Raw genomic sequence first — 18,963 nt, 5'->3', positions numbered from 1 at the left:
TTGGTAGAGATGAGGGAAGGTCTCAGGAAATGGATGAAGACTGGGGTGAGCAGCCTAGGGGAGTGCCAACTGGATGGACTCTCTGGGTAAATAACCTTGGCCCCCACAAGCCATGATCCCAGTGTGGGGGCATCCTCTGCCTTCATCCCCTGAACAGACTGTTGGGCAAAGACTGGCCAGCTCCCCAGTAGTGTGCTAATAGAGTCCAGGCTCCTGTCCCCAGCTCAGGCTCCATCTCTGGGCATATGGCCCTTGTACTTCCAGACACTCATCTGGAGCCCAGCTGATCCCCTCCAGGGAGAAGGTACTCAAACGGGGGCCTGCCCCTTCAACTGTTGACAGCCCTGGAATAGGAGAGATATTGCAAGGACTTGAGCCAGATGTGTGATGGCAGCCCTTGGGATACCTGGCCCTGCTATGTGGCCTTGGGCAGACCTCTGTCCCTCTCTGGGTCTCTGGGTCAGATGTCCATTCTCCAAGGTCAGCCCTAAAGTTCTGAGCTGAAGCCTCTTGGGAGCAGGAGAAAGACCTCTGCTTCTATCCGGAGAGAGCCAGCTTCTTGTCTGGGTCCACACAGCAAGGCAGGCTGGGCTTAGAACAGGACTGAGAGGCGGCCCAGGCTGCCAGAGCTCCCTGGCATGAAGAAACCGTTTTTCTAAACTGGCAAAGAGCCCTGGGGTTCTCCTGGGATGAGAGCAACGGCTCCTCTCCACCCCCGGTTCCCATCTTCCAGCCCCCTGGCCCCAGCCCCACCCCACCAAAAATAAACCCAGACCACCCCATCCTGTACCAGCCAGACCCACCCAGCCCCTCCAGAGCCAGTTGAGTCATTGCTCAGAGCTGCTCCTTTTTTAACTGTCTGAGTCACCGGTTGTGGCTATAACTCCATGACACATGACTGGGACTATAGACACCCCCTAGCCCCCAACGGCCCAACCAAGGGAGGGGCCTGAATAGAAACTGGCGGCAGGTGTGAGCGCGGGCCACCGCCTCGGCTTGGAACCCCTCCAGGCCCAGGGAACTCCCCACCCAGCAAGTCAGAACCCAGACCTGTCCCCAGCAGTCCTGGAACAACCCCGCCCCCCTGTTCAGGACAGCCCTTCAGAGACCTTGGCGACAAAGCCCTTCAGCATCAGCTCTGCCCCCACAGGTTTGCTTTGCCTCCAGACGGACCCGGGGCCTCCCAGCCTTAGACTGCCAGGCACACAGGGTCTCCAGCCCTGAGGGTAGTGGGAGTGGGCAGCGGTCTGGCCTTCTGGGGTACAGGCCCCAGAGATGCCTAATTCCTGCCCTCCCTCACCCAGATCTGACGCGCACTGACCAGTCTGCCCAGAGCACCGTGAAGACTTTCTATGGGACAGAACCCCCACTTCAGCTCCTCCCTGCTCCCTCTGTCTCCCCTCTATTCACCATGTCAGCTGGGCCACTGCTCCGCCCCCCACCCCCGCCTCTCCCCGTCTCTCCCCAAGGCCGTCTCTCCATCTCTTTCCCCACTGCTGCCCGGCCCTCTCTGGCTGCCCCATCTCTCTGGCCTGTTTTCTGTCCATCACCCAGTCGCAGTGGCAGCCGGCACCCCCACCCTCCGCAAGCCCTTCTCCGCCTCCTAGGCTCCTAGACATCACATACCCTCACCTCCAGCCATTCCCACCATGGACTCTGGGCCCCTGGGACCCATGCTGCAAGAAAATTTCCATCCTCATCACCCAAGCCCCCTCCTTCCCGCTCCAGAGCACAGGCTACATCCTGTCCCAGGGAACGTTAGGATCCCTCAGACATTTCCTTGGAGGCTCAGAAAGGGGGGCAGGGGGGCCTGGGAATGGCTCCACCCACGGCCCCTTCCTGAGCACGGGACTGCACAGCCTCAAACCCCATCCATCTCCTGTCTGTGGCTATGGCCTCCAGCTATAAATAGGGGCTCAGAGTCTATTTTCTTTCAAAACAAGCACCAGACTGTCACCACAGGCCCAGAAAAGTACTCTCCAGCTGGGGCAGTGCCCCACTGCACCCCAGCCATTGTGTCCTGCCCCACGCCCACCCCACCCCAACCTGCAGGCACTGGGCCCTGGAGGGCAGAGGAGGACTGGAAGCAAGCCTGGAGGTAAGACAAGTTGCAGGGGCAGAGCTGGGGTAAGCCTCTTAGGTGCAGCCCCTCCCGGCTGGGTCAGCCAAGGAACACGGCTCCCTCCTGCCCTGCCAGGCCTTCTCCTCCCTTTCTTACCACCTCCCGTCCCCAGTCTTGTCCCGGAGGCTCACAGTGTTAACAGAGAGAGGTGATAGTCGCACAACTCCTCAAGCCTCAAGCCACGGTGGAGTCTCTTTGCAACCCAAATGCAGAGAAGGAGCTATGGGCTGCGGAGAAGGGTGGGGAGCCTGTCTTTCCTGAAGGAGCATGAAGGCATTTCACAGGCAAAAGGGAAAGGAGAGCTTGCTGGGCAGAAGGCCCAGCCTGAGCAAAGGCCGGAGTGCAGACCTGTCAGATGTGGAGGGAAAACAGCCAAGGTCTGGTGAGGCTGGCACCTTTGGGTATTTGGAGGAGTGAACAGGAGAGCCTGGCGGGGTGGGGACAGGGTCACCCAGCACCGTCAATGCCACACCAGAGGTCTGGGGCTTGATGGGAGGCACTGGGGAACCATAGAAGGCATCCAGGCAAGCAAGGATGATGGAGCGACTCAGTTTAGGCTAACTGTGGCTGCGATTAACAAAGGGAGGCAGGAAATTCATTAAGCCAGGCGAGGGATGGTGACCATCTGTCTTGTGGAATCAAGCAGAGAAGCAAGATGGGAGACACATTTGAAGGACGATGAAGGGGCTGAATGGATGGGAAGTTCATTCAAGGTCAGGACGAGGGAGAGGGTCAGAGCGACTTTCAGATTTCTGCCCAGCAGTGGGTGCCTGTGGGCCCTTCACTGGGTGGTGAGCAGCTTGGAGGATAGATGATGCTGAGTCTGGCTTGAACAAGTGGGCTTGGGTTTGGGGGGCTTCCCATGGGTGTTCCTGGTGTAAATGTCCAAGGGACATTGGCAGGCAGGCCCAAGCCCTGGAGACTTGGTGCTGGAGACAGAGATAGGCGTACCAGAGCAAAGAGGCAGTACCCGAACCCTGGGAAGAAGTGGGGGGCTGGAGAGAGGGAGCCAGAGATGGGGCAGAGCTCAGTGGGTGCAGACAGGCTGGAGAGGTCTACAGAGCCGGCAGGTGAGGGTGCTAGGCTCGGAACTATTCCAAGAGGAGTCAGGCCTGCCCAGCGGTGGGGCAGGGGGTGTCGGGCTGGGGATCTTGGTGGATCCTGGTTAGCACAGAGTTCCCCAGCCAGGTCACTGAGGTTTGCTGGTCCACCCTCTGAGGCCACACATTCCTGCGGGCACAGCACCAGTGCCAGGGACTTGCTTCTCGGCCTGTCTGCCGTCAGACAGCAGTGCTGGTAGGAAAGCCTTCCTGCGGGCGTGTCACCATCATTGTCCCTGCATCCCCTTGGGTGCCAATGTTTCCTCTGCTGGTGCATGTGTGTGGGCCTCCGGGATGGCAGATGCACTGACCTGCAGATACAGGCGCTGGGTCCTGTCCTCCAGAGCCTCCAGTCTCGCCAGACCTGTGGCCACTCAGGCCGGAGGCAGCTGTGCTCTGCCTGCTGTAGAAATCACACCTCTCCACCAGCCACTTTCTGCTGGGCTGGGCTAGCCAGAGGCCAAGGGTGTGTGTGTAGGTTGGTGGGTGATCCCTGATCCAAGCCTCTGCTTCCCCCAGTCTCCTGGATGTGAGACTTCTGTCTGTGGGGTCACCCCACCCCTCTATCATATATTTCAGGTGGGGGAACTGAGGCACAGATGGTGGTGGCTTCTCCGAGGCACTCGGCCTGTTGAGCACAATCTGAGCCAAATGGGTCCAGGCCTCTGTCCAAAGCCACAGTCACTGCTTCCAGTATCCCCATCCCAGCTTGCACACTCACTGTCTCCAAGATCTGCCTGCCAGGCTGGGGGAAGCCCTGAGACATCTCTCCGGCAGCCCTGCCCTCAGCGGTTTCTCAGCCCAGAATGATGGGGAGACTTGGAGATGAGCAACAGGCATCCAGGCTCTGGCTTCTGGCCACGACAGGGGCTGGCCCACCAGAGAGCCCATTCTCACCCCGGGCAGAGCCAACACCCCTGCCTCTCCACCCTCTTCTCTGACCTCCAAGACCCCAGTGGGCATGAGTAGCACTTATCACTGGTTTCTGGAACGTGCCGCCTTCAGCCATCCTTGAAGAAGGTCCTTCCCTGGCCCGGCCGGCCCCAAGCCAGCCACACTGGGAAAGGCCAGCTGCCAAACCACCCATGGCAAGCAGATGCTCCCCCGCCCTGCTCACTCCTTCCCACCTCCACCCCCAGCCCTGAGAGAGGGAGCCCCCGAGGACAGGAAGGGAAGGGAAAAAGTGTGTCTTGCCCAGGCAGGGGGCCAGCTCTCACACCCTCCTCCCGCTGGGGCCAGAAGCAGATGCTGCACTTCCGATTCACAGACAGTGACTAACCCCCTCCCCTCTGTGCTTCTGTGCACACACCCCTCCCTGAATCCACAGCACCCAGCTCTGGAGCTGCATGCGCGGGGGCTTGAATCCCAGCCCAACCGCAGCCCATCTTGACACCCTAACACAGACGACTGCCGTCTTTAAGCCTCAGTTTCCTCACCTGTAAAATGGGAGCAACCTCACAAGGACCCTGCTGGGGACTGGGGGCTGCAGGCCCGACGCCAGGCAAGGGTCCCTCCCTCTCTTTCTTCTCAGCCAAGGCCCGCTGAGATGAGGATCCCACCTTGCTTCTGCGGCCAAGAAAGCCGGAGGGAAGGGGATGTGGAAAAGGGCATGGAAATCCACCCAGCTGCCCTAGAAGGAGGCAAATTACAAGGCAAGGAAAAGCCGCTGGGAATTGCTCTGCACTGCGGCCGCCCCACCCCGGGGAGCAGCAGAGGCTCCACAAAGACTTCTTTGAGGGCCCTGCTTCCTCCCCACCCCAACCCTCCAGCCTGGGTGGACTCTGGGCTGCTGCTTCCAGCAAAAACCTCTCATTTTCCCTCCTACTTCCTCTGTGCCCCACGTGGCCCCAGGGTTGGAACACGTGACTGGGCGCCCAGGGCACCAGCCTTGCCCCTGTTGGTGCCTATGGACCAAGCTCAGCATCTCCCACCCCCACCCATCCCCTGTTTCCTTCCCAGGGGTGCTCACCTTCCACAGGGGGTCCATGAATTGGAAATGCTCCCCAGCATATGCCGCTCAGCACGGGTGGCCTCGGATGCTTGATTAAATGATAACCAAGGCCAATGACCAGGGTCAGAGATCAGCCAATAGCTAAGGAAACTGTTATCTGCCTTGGCCTTTTGGGCCTTGCAAGGAGCCAGAAAGGCAACTGAAGAGGTTAAGTACCCCGAGGGGGAGTCTCAGAGTTCGAGAGTTCTTGGAGTGAGGAAGGGCGGGGTCATCTTAACCCCAGTGAGGTCTCCATAGTGTTGAGATGGGGAGGTGGGCAGGAGGACCTGCCCACATAGACCTATGCTCTATGGAGACAGCTATTGTCTCCCAAGAAGAAGGCTGCTTTTTTAACTCCCACGAAAGTGAAAGTGAAAGTTGCTCAGTTGTTTGCAACCCCATGGACTGTAGCCTACCAGGCTCCTCTGTCCATGGAATTCTCCAGGCAAGAATACTGGAGCAGGTAGCCGTTCCCTTCTCCAGGGGATCTTCCCAACCCAGGGATTGAACCCAGGTCTCCCACATTGCAGGTGGATTCTTTACCATCTGAGCCACCAGGGAAGCCCCCACGGAAGTTGACTCCCATCATCTATTGCTGTTCCTACGGCTACGGCTTGCGGGGGCAGGAGAGGCGCGGGTGGTTGGCGGGCCCCTGGGGTGGCTCTGGGTCAGTCCCTGGTCTGGAATCAGGGTAGCAGAGCCAGTGCCATGAGCACTGTGGGTCTGCAGGCATGTGAGCCAGCCCCACAGGTGCTGAGCCACCTAGCCTTGGCTCTGTGACCCCAGTGTCATCACCATGCGCAGGCTATGCTGTCCTTTTGGTCTGACCTGAAGTCATCCCTCTAACTTTCCCCCTTGTTATCTTCAGTGGAAACAGCCTGGGTGGAAGGTCATAGCTCGGTTTGGGACGGCTGAGGCTGGGGGGACTGTGGGATGTGATGAGGGAAGGTTGGGTCCCTGAGTAGGTGCGATGACAGCTTCTCCCTCACCTGGGAGCCCTGGGAGCAGGTGTAACCAGGGAGTCATGGTCCAGCATCCAGAGCCAGACTGGGCCCACGGCACCGAGTCCTCACCTGCCCACACTCACCTTGACCTGCCGTGATGCGTGGCGCTGACCTGCACTCACACACGCTCATGCCCACACGCAGCCCACTGAGGTCATTTGGGGGTCTACCGTGCTCTGTGGGGTCGAGTTCTCATCCCCACACTTTCGCTTTCCCAGCTCTGAAATGGGAGGGGGTGGTGGCAGGAACATTGCCCTCACTGGCAATCCTGGGGGCGGAAGCCCTGGTTCTGAATCAGAGGGAACTTTCCACCCCACCCTGGCCTCCCCAGAGGTTCCCTGGCTTGGGAACAGAGTGCTGGTGAAGAAAAAATGAGTCCCTTGGAGGCGCGCGAGGAGGGGATCAGGCACGAGGTCCAGAGAACCTGGGTGACAAGGCAGAGTGCCCGGCCCATCCCTGGCATCACAGGCCCGGCTTTCAGCCTGCAGGTGGGCCACACACACTCCTCCCTGAGGGGAGACAGAGAGCCCTTCAGCCCTGCCTTGGCGCTCTCCGCAGCCCCTCAGACTACCTCAGAGGGACTCTCCCAGCCTCACCGCTGCCTACCAAGGATCTGGTTAGAGACAGGATCTGTCACCCCTGGGGCCAAACCCCAAGAGGTCCTGGAGGAGAAGCCCAGCTTCACCCCAGAGTGGAACCCCTCCTCCCCCCGCTGGCTGGCAGATCTCCCCGCCTCCTCACCCTCCCTGCTCCTGTCCCACATCCTGCCCTCTCTCTCGGTTTTTCTTCCTCCATCTCCTACCTCAAGCCTCCGTCTGGATTCCTGAATTCAGTCTTTGGCGGGGGGGGTCCTTATTTTTTAAGCTCACTTTTCATACCTTTCTCAGGCTTTCTGTGTCTCTCGGCTTCGTTCCCCTTTTACATTCCCATAGCTACATTATTATATTGGTGAATGAACGATGAATGAATGAATATATGGGTTCCCACTTTTCTCCCCGCCCACCTCTCACCTCCTGCTCCATCTCAGCATCACTAGCTGAATCTCCCTCACATCCACTGGTCCAGGTCTCCCACCACCCCACCCTTGACTGCAGGGCCAGGCATTCCCCACCAGCCATCCTGCCCAGCAGCTCTGGGCTCCCGAACTTTCTCCCTTATAAAGTCAGGCAGCAGCAGACACCCAGGAATGCTGCTGCTGCCCATGACGCATGCTGGCTGCAGGGCCGCCTGGCTGCCCCCAAGCGACCAGGAATGTGATGGAAGCTGGGCACACAGAAATTGATTGCCCGAGGGTGGGTGGGGTGGGGTGCCCAAGCAGGCAGCGTTCTGACAGGTGGCAAGGCCCGGAGCTGCAGGCTTTCTGCTTCTGTCAAATTGCTTCTCCTCTGAAGCCTCAATTGTCTGTCTGGTAAATGGAAGCCAAGTGCCCTCCTCCAGGCAAGGGCCACAGAGAGCCTTGATATTGTGCAACCATCACCAAGGGCTGGGGGCAGGTCTGGCTCTCTGGACTGTCCTAGGGCAAGGGTGGTATCCCAGTTACAGCCGGGATGGAAAGGGGAAGAGGGGGCTGAAGACCAAGAGAGGAAGAGAAGTGAGTGAGCAGAGGCAGAGACAAGGAGGTCGTGGGACAGAGACACGGAGAGACAGATTTGGCCAACCCCAGGGGTTTCGAGGACCTGGAAGGAGCTGGGTCTGCAGCAGCCCCAGGACTGGAAAGGTACCTTTGCTCGAGCCCCTGCCCCTGGCCAGCCTGGGGGGTGGTTGGGGAGCCTGTGAGAGACTGAGAGGCCAAAATCCTGCTGTCAGGCAGAGGGTTGAATGCCACGATGCAAGTAAGCCTCATGTTTGGGGTCCCCCAGGGACAGGGACCAGGTCCTCGCTCATAAACATCCTAGGAGTGGTCCAGGGAGCCAGGAGATGCCAGCGTAACCCATGCTCTGCCAGAAGGTGGCTTGTTGGGGGACCTTGGCCTAGGCTTCACCTCCATGTGTGAGGAAGGGGTGCGGCGGGGATGGAAACAGACTCTTTCTGTGCCCCCAGCCCTCGTCTCAGGAAGAGGGATGGAGGCGCCCGCCCTGGACCCAGACAGCAGCGCCCTGTTCGTGGGCAGGAAGGGCGGGAAGCTGTGGGATGCTCCACCTTCAGCAAACCTCTTGGGCGGATGGGTGCCGGGCGGGAGGGGTGGCAGCCCTCCAGGAATACACTGCCCCTTTCATGGAGCCCAGAGCAGCCAAATCACGGCAGGCGGGCACCGAGAGGCAGGACAGGCCTGGGCACAATCATTGCTCTGTCCTGGCAGCTCCCAGCCCACACGCGCACACATGCACAAACACACAGCCTTACGCAAACCCAAAACACACTCCCAGCAGCCACCCACACACTGGCACACACAGGCGAGTATACATCTCCACAGCCCCGGACACCCGCCTGTGTACCTTCTTCCAGACAGTGAAACCCATACCTGGGGCGCTCGTCCTGCCCCTCCTGCTTGTCCCTCGGGCCCTCTGAGGCATCCTGATCCCCCCCATGCCAAAAGTTTGGAGCTTCCCAAGCAGCCCACACCATTGACCTTCTGCACACTCACCTTTGAGAGCAGACCTCAGGCCAGAAAGGGACTTTCAGGACTAATCCCTACAGACAGGAGTGGGAGAGAGTGGAAAGGGGTGCCCATTTTACAGAATGGTGACAGTGAGGCCTGAGTTGGGCTCCTTCTGGCCCAGAGGACAGCCCACATAGCTGCTGCAGGCCTAAACTGGTGTTTTGATGAATCGTGGGTCTTCTTGACCCAGGAGAGTCAAGGCCAGGCCTCCAGGCTGTAATGAGGCCTCCTCTCTCCCCCTCACTGCCCTGGCATCCCTATCAGGCTGCCGAGCCTGGTGTGGCCCCTGCTGCTCTCCTCTCTACTCCTCTGTCTTCAACATTTCCAGCACCTGTACATCCCCGCCAGCCTCTTGGCCTTGCTTCCCTCCGAGATTGCCCATTTCCCTCCCTCTTCTCTACATAACCCTCACCTCCCCCAGGAAGCCCTCCAGGACTGATTCCTAGCTCATGCCATCTTTATCCTGCCTGCCTTCTCCATTTGAAGGCCCTCTCCAGCTGTTCCCCCAGCCCACCGGTCAGGACAGGGACTCTTGGTTCTTACCACTGCCACCCATCAGAGACAGTTAGAGAGGAGGCAGAAGGAGACCAGGAGATGGGGGGAATGGCGCTGTCAGAGCTTCCAAAACCGCAGCCAGCAAGGCCTCAGAGGCCTCTGTTGGGGCGAGGGGGCTTCCCGGCCTGTGCGCTGCTGGCTGCACAAGGCAGGCTGTGTGAGCCCTTCCCGCGTGGCCCCACAGGAAACAGCAGGGCCCAACCCCTCAATGGGCCTATTCAGACCCCAGCTCTCTCTGGAAAGTTCCTCTGCTTCCTGACGCCCTCCCGCTCTGGCCTGGAGAACCAGACCAAACAGGCTGCCACTCCCCCGCGCCAGGAGGGCGCTGCAGGCAGGTGGTTCAATGGTTGGAGCCAGCCAACTGCTTCAGTTCCTGCCTGGTCCCCAGCTGGACTGCGCCCTGGCAGGTTGACACCCACCTTTAGTGAAAGGGAGTGTGGATGGGGGTCTGTGCTCACTCGCACACAGCTGGGAAGCAGAGGGGCCCCCAGCCAGTGCATGTTAGGCCAGTGAAGGTTTAGCAACAGGCTCTCGAGGGAGCCCTGATCGATGTGTTTTGCCTCTTCCTGTGGTATAAAGAAGCTCTTTGGGCAGCGTCACCTGGCTTACAAAATTCCTGAAAGTGTTACGGTCGTCTCTTGCCAGCCGCTCTGAGCTTTGCCGTGGTGGTGGCTCCATCCTACAGGGGGCCACCTGCCTCCGCTCCTTGCCTGTGGCTGCCCCCATCTTAGTGTGCTGCATTTTGTTCCTCAGAATCTGTGGTCTTGCAGATAAAACACCCCTGTAGGCGCCTGCCAGCTGCCAGTTCCCTGGTCTGCCCCTCGCGGATGCCGAGGTGTGCTGGGCCCACCGAGCCGTGTCTGCCTAGATGGCTTTGCAATTTTGCTTTGATTTCTTTAGCTTCCTAGAGAAGGCTCTGGTGTGGCCAGCAAGTGCTGGCAAGAGGGGATAAGTAGAAGGGATTTCAGCTCAGCCTGAAGGGGAGAGCTTCACCTTTCTTGGGTGTCCCTCCATCTCTACAGGCTGTGTTGACTGCCCTTAGGGCACACGAGTCTGGGACTCCTCCAGTGGCTGATGCAGCTTCCTCAGGTGCAGGTTAGCTGGCTCAGGCCCCCCGGGGAACAGCGCATAGATGGCTGGTGTCAGATCACCCCTAATGAGGCCAACAGGCTTGACTGACTCACAGAGAATTTAAGAGAAGCCCAAGGAGGATGAATCATCTTTTTAACCCCCTCCTATCTCCACTTACCCCACCCCAGCCCTGGACATCAAGGGGGCAGAGTCAGTAATATATTTGGCACTAGTCTCCATGAAAGGAATGGACCAGAAATTGTGGCAGCAGGTTAGAGGCCAAGGGAAGCTCATTTGGAGAAACTTCCTGGAGGGGGTGACAACTTAAAAAGAGAAGGTGTCCCAGTGTAGGGCCTACACGGTGACCCTGGGAAACCCCAAATATGACCTCCTGTCGTGGGAGGCCCCATCAGACCGTCAGCCGCTCCCAGGCCTTGCCTTCAGTCTGAGACCCAGGCTTGGAGAACTCAGCTGAACCCTGGCTTCCGGGCCACGGTGGAAATAATGGGGCCGGATCTGACAGCTCACCAGGGACCATTAATATCTAAGCAGCAGGAAGCAATACAGGGTGATGGAGGAAGCTTTGGCCCCTTTTGGGTCTGGCATCACACGTGGTCTCCATCTGGGCTCAGAGCCTTTGCTCTCTGGTGGACTCACCGCCACCAGGGCTCAGCCGTGGCCAGCCAATCCAGGAGCTAAGCCAGATGGGCGCCTCAGAGAAGACTCTGAGCAGGGATCAGTTTGGGTAGCAGTGGTTCTCCTAGAGCTTCATTCCTGGGGGTGTGGCCATCGGGCCAGTTGATTAGGTCAATGATGGTTTCCCTTTGAGCCAGGAAGGAGCCAGACCCAGGATGCGGATTCCTCTAGGGCCCAGGGGAAGAGAGCCAGAGCTGGCAGAAACCTCTGGCCCCAGAAACCCCCGAGGAAGAGACCTCGATGCTTGGGATTGTGGGGTCTGACCTCCTTCAGAGCCAGGGTCTGGGCTAGACATGAGGCAAGGCCGTGCCTTCTGGTGCCAGGACCAGCAGAGGCCACGGGGGCCACCGTGGAGAACCGTGGGGGAGCCCCGGCCTGAAGCACCGTCCCTACCGCCCAGCCGTCCACCCTGAGGCACCTTTCCTCTTCCAGGCACAGGGCCGCACTTCATCACAGCTCTCTCTTGTCACACAGCCTCCTTCTTCGGAGAGAACCACCTGGAGGTGCCTGTGGCCACGGCTCTGACCGACATAGACCTACAGCTGGAGTTTTCCACGGCCCAGCCCGAGGCCCTGCTTCTCCTGGCGGCAGGCCCTGCTGACTACCTACTCCTGCAGCTCTACTCCGGACGCCTGCAGGTCAGTGACGTCGCCCTGCTGGACTCCTTCTCTAGCTTCCAGTGCACCCCCCACCCACCACCTGTGACCTTGTGCATGTCACTTTCACCTTGAGGCCTCAAGGGCCCCCTGCCCCCACTGTGAGATGGACAGAAGTGTGAACTGCCTCAGGAACCGGCTCTGCCCTTTTGCTCTCCAGCCACGCTTCTCACCAAGACCCCTCGCCGGTCCTCGGTGTTCTGAGCACTCTGACTGCTCTCCATTCTCTGCCATCCCATGGTCTCTTGCTCTTGGCAGGCCTTTGCTCACCACTCTGCCTGATGCAAGCTTCATTCATTCCCTGCACCTGCCTCACTCCAGCCTCTCCTTGAAGTCTCAGCATTGGCACCCCTTCCTCACCTGGGCGGATTCCCCTCTCCTGGGTCCCAGAACCCCCGTGCATTCCTCTAGCAAAGCCCTGGCCACCCTCTATCAGTACTATGAGAGTATCACCACTGTCTGTCGGTGATGGAACAGCCAGGAATGCTACTGCTGTTGTTCAGTCGCTAAGTCATGTCCAACTTTTTTGTGACTCCATGGATTGTAGCCTTCCAGGCTCCTCTGTCCATGGGATTCTCCAGGCAAGAATACTGGAGCAGGTAGCCATTTCCTTCTCCAGGGGATCTTCCTGACCCAGGGAACGAACCCATGTCTCCTACACTGGCAGGCGGATTCTTTACCACTGAGCCACCTGGGAAGCCCCACAGCTTCCTTAATTTTATTTCATCATTCAAGTCACCACAAGTTTTATTCGCAGAGTCTTCTGCCGTCTCTGGAGGCTTTCCCCTAACCATGAAGAGTTTGAGGACATGCGGTCTTAGTCCACCTTTGGGGGAGCCATCTGTTTCCACACTCCAGTGGGGAGAGGTCTCTGGTCCCCTCAGTCCTACCCATGAAGAGTTTGAGGACATGCGATCTTAGTCCACCTTTGGGGGAGCCATCTGTTTCCACACTCCAGTGGGGAGAGGACTCTGGTCCCCAGTCCATCTGATGCCCCCATTGCCTCTCACTGCCACAAGGTGTCACTGTTGAACGTGGCCTGGTACACCCTGGCACTGATGTTCTTTCTTCCTGCCAGGTATATTGATGCCTCACTCCTAGAGAGGGGCTCCATACACGGACTCCCAAGGCCATAAGTTCCTAGTGCTCTGCTCTTTCAGTTTCCATACTCTGCCACGACCCATTCTACCATCTGGCTGTGGGAGCCCTGCACCAGGGCCAGTTCTGGGGTCAATGTCCTAGAGACAGAACCATGTCTCGCTTCTCTCCCCAAGGACCCCCACCTTGGACAAGTCAAAACACAGAGCGTGTGGTCAGGTGCCCCATCCCTGAACAGTGAGCCTGGCTGCCTCAGTGACTCCAAGCTGTTTTGCTCTACTTGGGGGACACAGAAGGGGATTCCCAGGTGCCCGTTATTCCAGGGGAGGAATCTTCTGTATTCCAAGGAGGTTTTTCTGGCACTTCTCACCCAAGGAAAGAAGGGAGACATTCTTTCAGCCTAAATCTCTAGGAAATCATCTTGATTTCCCAGGCTGAATCTCTAGGAAAGCATCTTGCTGCATGACAGGTCTGGGTGGGCAGGGACCACACCTGATTCACATTGGGGTCCCCTGAGCCCTTCTGGGCCTGGTTCAGAAACCACTCTGGGGAGGGTTTGGGAGATGAGTAAAGAGCTGGCAGGAAAGAGAAGGGAGTGGCTTGAGAAGCACTTGTTCTAGGCCCTCTGCTTCGGGGACCCCAAGTGTGGGAAGCCAGTTATGCTTTTACCGCAGAAGTGCTGGATGCAATGTGCTTCCTTCCCCGCTGTGTCTCCTCAGGTCCGACTTCTCCTGGGCCAGGAGGAGGTGAGAGTGCAGACCCCGGCAGAGACGCTGCTGAGCGACTCTGTCCCCCACATCGTGGAGCTGACCGTGTCAGACAGCTGGGCCTTGCTGTCGGTCGACGGGCTCCTGAATGCCTCAGCCCCAGTCCAGAGGGCCCCCCTGGAGGTCCCCTATGGGCTCTTCCTGGGGGGCACAGGGAGCCTTGACCTGCCCTACCTGACGAGAGCCAGCCGACCCCTGCGGGGTTGCCTCCACACAGCCATCCTCAATGGCCGCAGCCTCCTCCGGCCGCTGACGGCGGATGTGCCCGAGGGCTGTGCCGAGGAGTTCTCTGCTGGTGACGACGTGGCCATGGGCTTCTCTGGGCCCTACTCGCTGGCCGCCTTCCCTGCCTGGGGCACTCGGGACGAAGGCACCCTGGAGCTTACACTCACCACACGGAGCCAGAAGGCGCCCCTGGCCTTCCAGGCCGGGGGCCGGCAGGGGGACTTCGTCTACGTGGACATATTTGAGGGCCACCTGCGGGCCGTGGTGGAGAAGGGCCAGGGCACCGTACTGCTCCACAACAGCGTGCCTGTGGCCGATGGGCAGCCCCATGAGGTCAGCATCCACGTGGATGCTCACCGGCTGGAAATCTCCGTGGACCAGTACCCCACACGGACTTCCAACCGTGGGGTCCTCAGCTACCTGGAGCCACGAGGTAATCTCCTCCTTGGGGGGCTGGATGCTGAGGCCTCTCGCCACCTCCAGGAGCACCGCCTCGGCCTGGCTGTCAACGTCTCCCTCCTGGGCTGCATGGAGGATCTCAGTGTCAACGGTCAGAGGCAGGGGCTCCGGGAAGCCTTGCTGACCCGCAACATGGCAGCCGGCTGCAGGCTGGAGGAAGATGAGTACGAGGAGGATGCCTACGGCCCATACGAAGCTTTCTCCACCCTGGCGCCCGAGGTGTGGTCGGCCATGGAGCTGCCCGAGCCCTGCGTGCCAGAACCGGGGCTGCCTCCGGTCTTTGCCAATTTCACCCAGCTGCTGACCGTCAGCCCGCTGGTGGTGGCCGAGGGAGGCACAGCCTGGCTGGAGTGGCGGCACGTGCAGCCCACGCTAGACCTGAACGAGGCCGAGCTGCGCAAGTCCCAGGTACTGTTCACCGTGAGCCGTGGGGCCCGCCACGGCGAGCTGGAGCTGGACATCCCGGGCGCCCAGGCGCGGAAGATGTTCACCCTCCTGGACGTGGTGAACCGCAAGGCCCGCTTCATCCATGATGGCTCCGAGGACCCCTCCGATCAGCTGGTGCTCGAGGTGTCAGTGACGACCCGGGGGGCCGTGCCTTCCTGCCTTCGCAGGGGCCAAACATACATCCTGCCCATTCAGGTGAACCCTGTCAATGACCCACCTCGCATCATCTTCCCACACGGCAGCCTCATGGTGATCCTGGAACACACTCAAAAGCCCCTGGGGCCGGAGGTCTTCCAGGCCTACGACCCAGACTCTGTATGCGAGGGCCTCACCTTCCAGCTCCTCGGAGCCCCCGCCGGCCTACCCGTGGAGCGCCGAGACCAGCCTGGGGAGCCAGCAACCGAGTTCTCCTGCCGGGAGCTGGAGGCAGGCAGCCTGGTCTACATCCATCGCGGTGGGCCCGCCGCGGACCTGACATTCCGGGTCAGCGATGGGCTGCAAGCCAGTCCCCCAGTCACGCTGAAGGTGGTGGCCGTCAGGCCGGCCATTCAGGTCCTCCACAACACGGGGCTGCGCCTGGCCCAGGGCTCCGCTGCACCTGTCTCGCCCGCCAACCTGTCGGTGCAGACCAATGCCGTGGGGCAGGATGTGAGCGTGCTGTTCCGAGTCACCGGGGCCCTGCGGTTGGGAGAGCTGCAGAAGCAGGGGGCAGGCGGGGCGGAGGGCACCGAGTGGCGATCTACACAGGCCTTCCACCAGCGGGACGTGGAGCAGGGCCGCATACGGTACCTGAGCACTGACCCCCAGCACCACGCCGAGGACACGGTGGAGAGCGTGGCCCTGGAGGTGCAGGTGGGCCAGGAGGCCCTGAGCAATCTGACCTTCCCAGTGACGGTGCAGAGGGCCACGGTGCGGCTGCTGCGGCTGGAGCCACTGCACACCCAGAACACCCAGCAGGAGGCCCTCACCACAGCCCACCTGGAGGCCGCCCTGGAGGAGGCAGGCCCGCACCCCACCGCTTTCCTCTATGAGGTGGTTCAGGCCCCCAGGAAGGGCAACCTTCAGCTCCAGGGCACGCGGCTGTCAGACGGCCAGAGCTTCACCCAGGATGACCTGCGGGCCGGCCGGGTGACTTACGGGGCCACAGCTCGTGACTCAGAGGCAGTTGAGGATGCCTTCCGTTTCCGCGTCACGGCCCAGCCACACTTCTCCCCGCTGTACACCTTCCCCATCTACATTGGCGGTGATCCGGATGCCCCCGTCCTCACCAACGTCCTCCTCTCGGTGCCCGAGGGTGGGGAGGGCGTCCTCTCTGCTGACCACCTCTTCGTCAAGAGTCTCAACAGCGCCAGCTACCTCTACGAGGTGATGGAGCGACCCCGCCATGGCAGGTTGGTGTGGCGGGACGCACAGGACAAGGCCACCATAGTGACATCCTTCACCAACGAGGACCTGCTGCACGGCCGGCTGGTCTACCAGCACGACAACTCGGAGACCACGGAAGATGACATCCCCTTTGTGGCTACCCGCCAGGGCGAGGGCAGCAGTGACATGGCCTGGGAGGAGGTACGGGGTGTCTTCCGTGTGGCCATCCAGCCCGTGAACGACCACGCTCCTGTGCAGACCATCAGCCGCGTCTTCCACGTGGCTCGCGGCGGGCAGCGGCTGCTGACCACAGACGACGTGGCCTTCAGCGACGCCGACTCTGGCTTTGCAGATGCTCAGCTGGTGCTGACCCGCAAGGACCTCCTCTTCGGCAGTATCGTGGCTGTGGACGAGCCCTCTCGGCCCATATACCGCTTTACCCAGGAGGATCTCAGGAACCGGCGGGTCCTGTTTGTGCACTCAGGGGCTGACCGCGGCTGGATCCAGCTGCAGGTGTCCGACGGGCAGCACCAGGCCACCGCGCTGCTCGAAGTGCAGGCCTCTGAGCCTTACCTCCGTGTGGCCAATGGCTCCGGCCTGGTGGTCCCTCAAGGAGGCCAGGGCACCATTGACACAGCCGTGCTCCCCCTGGACACCAACCTAGATATCCGCAGTGGAGATGAGGTCCACTACCAGGTCACATCCGGTCCACGCTGGGGGCAGCTGCTCCGGGCTGGCCAGCCAGTCACCAGCTTCACCCAGCAGGACCTGCTGGAGAGAGCCATTCTCTACAGCCACAACGGCAGCCTCAGCCCCCGTGATACCCTCACCTTTTCTTTGGAGGCAGGGCCTGTGCACACGGAAGCCACCCTGCAAGTGACCATTGCCGTCGAGGGGCCAGTGGCCCCCCTGCACCTGGTCCGGCACAAGAAGATCTATGTCTTCCAGGGAGAGGCAGCTGAGCTCAGAAGGGACCTACTGGAGGTAAAAGGCTGAGCAGGGGTCTGGGCTGGGTAAACGGGGCCCCTACCCCCAGCAGTCATGCCAGGCATGCTTGCTTGGATGGTTTGGGATGTAACTGTGGTGGCTTCTGGGCCAGGTGTGTGTATGTGCCTTGGGTGTGTACCTGTGCATCTGCATGTTGTGTGCCTGAGGGTTTCTGGGCATTGTTGTGTATGCACGGCTGCCTGTGGGTTACATGTTCCTGCACATGTCACATGCACACATGAACACGCTGTGGCCAACATGCAGATTCCTGGGCTCTACCCAGACCACAGAGTCTGATGTGGAGCCTGAGCATCTGCATTCGAATAGGGGTAGGCTGTCTGGAGGGTTTTGACAGGTGCAGACTTTGAGGATTACAGGCCTTAGAGACAGGTTTGGCTTCCCCCACCCCCCTGGCCAGCTCCTGTGTCCTCAGTTTCTTTCCTGGACCTCAGACCAGGCCTTGAGGGCTGCTGGCCACCCAGGAACCTCACTGAGCAACCATAGGCCATCTAGTAGGTCCATTACCTTGCTGTGTGACCTCATACCAGTCGCTTGCCTTCTCTGGGCCTTATTCTCCTACTGGGAATAAGCTGCCAATTTCTGAGCCTCTTGTGGTTGTTGAACCTGTCAAGACTTCAGGGCAGATGGTGACTAAACATGTCTGGTGGCTGGAAGTCTTTGCCCAGGAGAAGGTAGCTTTGAAGAGCTAGGCTTTGAAAAGTCTGAGGTTTAACAGCAGAGAGCAGGGGGACAGTCTTCCAGGCAGAGAGGCAGAATCAGACATGTGAGCTTGGGGTGGTGAGTAGCCTTTTATGGCTGGGTCATCAGATGAGGGAGCGCCTTCCTTCCAGGCCCTGGACTGGACTCGGGTCTGCAAGCTCCATAGAGCCCCGTAGTGTAGGAATCCAGGTCGCTCAGAAGGATGGGGCGCCCTCTGGTGGCAGTAGCGTGGCATGACGAGTCAGTGTGTCTGTCCGTGAGTGACGTGTGTGTCTGGGTGCACACATTGGCGTGTGGTAAGACTGTACGTCCGTGTCACTGAACCTGAGGCTGTGTGATTGTATACATTTCCACGAGAGTGTGTGTGTCTCAGAGGCCTCAACAAGCTCCCCCTGTGACCCCTCTGATAACCAGGCAGCCCAGGAGGGAGTGCCGCCGGCGGACATCGTGTTCTCGGTGAAGACCCCGCCGAGCGCCGGCTACCTGGTGATGCTGTCCCACGGCGCCGTGGCAGCCGAGCCGCCCAGCCTGGACCCCGTGCACCGTTTCTCCCAGGAGGCAGTGGATGCGGGCAGGGTCCTGTACCTGCACTCCCGCCCTGAGGTCTGGAGCGACACCTTCTCCCTGGATGTGTCCTCAGGCCTGGGTGCTCCCCTCGAGGGCGTCCGCGTGGAGCTAGAGGTGCTGCCCGCCGCCATCCCCCTGGAGGCACAGAACTTCAGTGTCCCGGAGGGCGGTGCCCGCACCCTGGCCCCGCCCCTGCTCCGCGTCACTGGGCCCTACTTCCCCACGCTGCCAGCCCTCCACCTGCAGCTGCTGGAGCCGCCGCGGCATGGGGCCCTGCAGAGAGAGGAGGGGCCTCAAGACGGGAGCCTCAGCGCCTTTTCCTGGAGAGAGGTACTGTCAGGGAGGCCCAGGGTGCAGCCCAGCTCTGGGGGTCAAGTCTGGGGGTATGCAGGGAGAGGAGGCAGGAGCCCACATTTACAGGGCATCTCATCTCACCCTCCTTCACCGGCAGAGAGAGATAAGTGTCCCCACTTCCTTCATTCTTTCACTCTGGGAGAAATGACGGTCCCCATTGCCGCCCGCAAAAACAAGCTCT

At 60.1% G+C, this 18,963-nt stretch overlaps 1 protein-coding gene across 1 annotated transcript in view; it reads left to right on the top strand.

Annotated features, from left to right (window-relative positions):
* Positions 1 to 18,963, top strand: part of CSPG4 (chondroitin sulfate proteoglycan 4) — a 35,485-nt gene that overhangs the window by 7,154 nt on the left and 9,368 nt on the right. The window contains exons 2-4 of the mRNA XM_020873617.2: positions 11,612 to 11,775; positions 13,611 to 17,138; positions 18,276 to 18,758. Of these exons, the coding sequence (XP_020729276.2) occupies positions 11,612 to 11,775; positions 13,611 to 17,138; positions 18,276 to 18,758 (4,175 nt within the window). The remainder of the gene's footprint in view (positions 1 to 11,611; positions 11,776 to 13,610; positions 17,139 to 18,275; positions 18,759 to 18,963) is intronic.

The sequence above is a fragment of the Odocoileus virginianus genome, chromosome 16, assembly GCF_023699985.2.
Source record: "Odocoileus virginianus isolate 20LAN1187 ecotype Illinois chromosome 16, Ovbor_1.2, whole genome shotgun sequence".
NCBI lineage: Eukaryota > Metazoa > Chordata > Mammalia > Artiodactyla > Cervidae > Odocoileus > Odocoileus virginianus.
This window is presented reverse-complemented; position numbering and strand designations above follow the sequence as displayed.